Raw genomic sequence first — 3,979 nt, forward strand, 5'->3', positions numbered from 1 at the left:
ACACCTGCAAGCATAGAGGAGAATGCTACACCTGCAAGCATTGAGGAGCATGCTACACTTGCAAGTATAGAGGGGCATGCTACACCTGCAAGCATATATGAACATGCTACACCTGCAAGCATGTATGAACATGCTACACCTGCAAACATATATAGCAACTCCACATGTGAGTTTATCAGAGTGGGCTACATCCAACATACACACCGGATCACAGGAGTAAGGTCACTTGTGCGAATAGTTAATATTGGAGCTAACGAGACTAATTGGCGCTACTGACGGCTAATAGGGTGTTAAATCACCTAATTGCTATTCTGTTGATATTAGCGTAATGCTGTGGTTGTGTGAGGGCGGAGGCGCGCTTAGATCACACTCAGGAGCCCTGGCTGTCCGCTTCTCAATCATCTTTATGCTAGTCAGATTGCAAAGATATTGCAAATCAACAAATACTATGGCGATAAGATTTTCCGTGGTCAGGAGTCGTCGAGTTATTTCGAGAAGATAGTAGAGGGGGGCTGGTCCGAAACCTACACACAGATATAACATCACATTAGACCAGGAGGCATGGCAGGATGTGCAGAATACCCCCGTTGAAAAGCAGAGGTGCAACAGGTACTCTGAGAGAGAACTATCAACATCAGAGGCCCGAGACTGTTCAACACTCTTCCACTACACATAAGGGGTATAACTGGCCGACCCCTCACAGTGTTCAAGAGAGAACTGGATAAGCACCTCCAAAGGATACTTGATCAACCAGGTTGTGATTCATACGTCAGGCTGCCAGCATCCGCGTCCAACAGCCTGGTTGACCAGTCCAGCAACCAGGAGGCCTGGTCGACGACCGGGTCGCGGGGATGCTAAGCCCCGAAATCATCGCAAAATAACTACAAGGTAACCAAGCCCCCACCTAAAGAAACATATCAGGAAACTGGAAAAGGTTCATAAATATCCGACGAGGCTCGTCCCAGAGTTGTAAGTGATGGGATATAAAGAGCGACTGAAGGAACTGAACCTGACGACGTTTCGAAAAAAAATGAGGGAGCGGGGAGCTGTGATAGCAGCACATTAAATATTTAGTGGGATTGACAGAGTATAAATAGACAAAATGTTCACACGGAATACCAACAGAACAAGGAGTACATGGGGTGGAAGCTGGAAACTTTGAGGAGTCATAGAGATGTTAGAAAGTTTACTTTTAGCGTGAGAGTAGTGGGGAAGTGGAATGAACTAAAGGAGCACATTGTGGAAGCATAAACTATTAATAGCTTTAAAACTAGGTATGATAGGGAAGAAGAAGAACAGAAGTCATTGCTTTAAACAACCGGCGGACAGAAAGGCGGGATCCAAGAGCCAAGGCTCGAGCCTGCAGGCACAAATAAGTGAGTACACACAAACACACACACACACACAAACACACACACACACACAAACACGAACACACACAAACGTCACAAACACACACAAACACACACAAACACGAACACACACAAACGTCACAAACACACAGAAAACTACGTTTTGGAATATAGGGCCTTAGAAAGGCCTACACCATGAACACAGGTATAAACCATGACAGAAAATTTCAGACCTGTCCTGAACGTGTATATAGCGAGAGGGAAGCCGGCTATACCACTCTGGATCATTTCCATCCAATTTGGTATAATCTTATCCTTCTCGCTCTGCTTCATTCTAGTTTCCTGGTTTATCTTCCCCCTCTCTATTCCCTCAGTACCGTTCCTCCTCTCCCCCTCCTCCTCTCTCTCACCCCTCCTGTCCCCTCTCTACCCTCTCATCCCTCTCACCCACCCCCACCTCCTTCCTTTCTCTCCTCTCTCCATGCTCTCATCTCCCACGCCTTCAGCTCTCATCTCCCCTCTCATAGCTGGTCGCCATGGCGACACAAACAGGATTTTATTTATGTTCTGACGAGCTTGCTATATTAAATATCAAATGGAGAAGTGGACGAAGACGCATCACTGCACATCTGAACACTCTCCTGTACAGTGACAGGCACTGTTCACACCCCATCATCATTTACAGTGACAGGCACTGTTCACACCCCATCATCATTTACAGTGACAGGCACTGTTCACACCCCTATCATCATCCTGTACAGTGACAGGCACTGTACACACCCCTATCATCATCCTGTACAGTGACAGGCACTGTACACACCCCATCATCATCCTGTACAGTGACAGGCACTGTTCACACCACTATCATCATCCTGTACAGTGACAGGCACTGTACACACCTCATCGTCATCCTGTACAGTGACAGGCACTGTTTACACCCCATCATCATCCTGTACAGTGACAGGCACTGTACACACCCCTATCATCATCCTGTACAGTGACAGGCACTGTATACACCCCATCATCATCCTGGACAGTGACAGGCACTGTACACACCCCCTATCATCATCCTGGACAGTGACAGGCACTGTACACACCCCCTATCATCATCCTGTACAGTGACAAGGCACTGGTCCCTCCCCATCATCATCCTGTACAGTGGCAGGCACTGTACTTCACTGTATGCCTACCTGTTCAATGGCAAGATTTGTTCATATCTGAACAGCTATTATGAACATTGGTAGGCTCTGAACATACCTGAATACTCACCTGCAAAGTGACAAATTCTGTACACACCCCGTCACCCTCCTGTTAATTGCGAAGCTCTGTTCATACCTGTCCACCCACCTGTACAGTGGTGAGCTCTGTACATATCTGTACACCCACCTGTACAGTGGTAAGCTCTGTACATACGTGTACACCTCTGGCTATCCTCGACCAAGCTGTGAGCCGACGCTAAATACACATTCGTCAAATTTCATGCATTACTGAATAATGAAAAACAATGTTTTCGGAAATATAACATTAATAATGTGTATTATTTTGTTTATAGATTAAACCTAGGATAGGATAGGTTAGGTGTTTGACTTCTGTTGGCATTTGTTTATTTCGTACAAGTGTTTTGATTCATGTGTGGGGTGTTTTTCGTACATAAACATTCAGTCTCTGATGCTGTGAGCTTTGAGGCTGTGGCTGGGGGGCTGTGGGTTGGGAGGCTGTGGGCTGTGAGGCTGTGGGCTGGGAGGCTGTGGGCTTGGAGGCTGTGGGCTGGGAGGCTGTGGGCTTGGAGGCTGTGGGCTGGGGGGCTGTGGGTTGGGAGGCTGTGGGCTGGGTGGCTGTGGCCTGTGAGGCTGTGGGCTGTGAGGCTGTGGGCTGGGAGGCTGTGGGCTGGCAGGCTGTGGGTTGGGTGGCTGTGGGCTGTGAGGCTGTGGGCTGGGAGGCTGTGGGCTTGGAGACTGTGGGCTGGCAGGTTGTGGGCTGGGTGGTTGTGGGCTGGGAGTCTGTTGGCTGGCAGGAAGTTGATCTCACTGAACTACGAGTTAATGGCCAAATCCGGAGTGAGTTTGGACAATGAAGGTTTGGAATTTCTGGCGTGATCATGTATCGCCACAGAGAGGCGCTGGGGATCCATGTACCTACAGACTCATGCAAGACAGTTTCCGTCACTCTAACAGCTTACCAAAAACCCACCTCATGGAAGACACACGTGAACCTATTTCAAGAGACGTTCATCGAACTTTTTTGAACATGACTGAACAAAAGCCGCACCCGAAGAGTCAATATATAAGCCAATAAAACCGAGTAAAATAACTACTTTCACACATTTCTAATATTAATTCAAAATCTAAATATGTTGATTATCATGAATCAGCCCTAAAACAGAATACCAATCAAGGCTGTTTGCTAGTAAACCAGTTGCCCATTGACAATCCCAGGACGAACACAATCTAAACCAGTTGCCCATTGACAATCCCAGGACGAACACAATCTAAACCAGTTGCCCATTGACAATCCCAGGACGAACACAATCGCACAACCTAACACACCTGTAACATTTACAACCAAGAGTAAATAGGATGCAACTGTGTCGCACACCTGGGCATAGTGCTGACAGCAGTTCAACGTTA

The 3,979-nt window shown here is 47.4% G+C and overlaps 1 protein-coding gene across 1 annotated transcript; it reads right to left on the reverse strand.

Annotated features, from left to right (window-relative positions):
* Positions 1-2,978: 2,978 nt before the first annotated feature.
* Positions 2,979-3,452, reverse strand: LOC123765328 (salivary glue protein Sgs-3-like). The gene has a single exon (XM_045753877.1). It carries the CDS (start codon positions 3,450-3,452, stop codon positions 2,979-2,981), a length of 474 nt encoding a protein of 157 aa, XP_045609833.1.
* Between the last annotated feature and the right edge of the window lie 527 nt (positions 3,453-3,979).

This window comes from Procambarus clarkii, chromosome 33, assembly GCF_040958095.1.
Source record: "Procambarus clarkii isolate CNS0578487 chromosome 33, FALCON_Pclarkii_2.0, whole genome shotgun sequence".
NCBI lineage: Eukaryota > Metazoa > Arthropoda > Malacostraca > Decapoda > Cambaridae > Procambarus > Procambarus clarkii.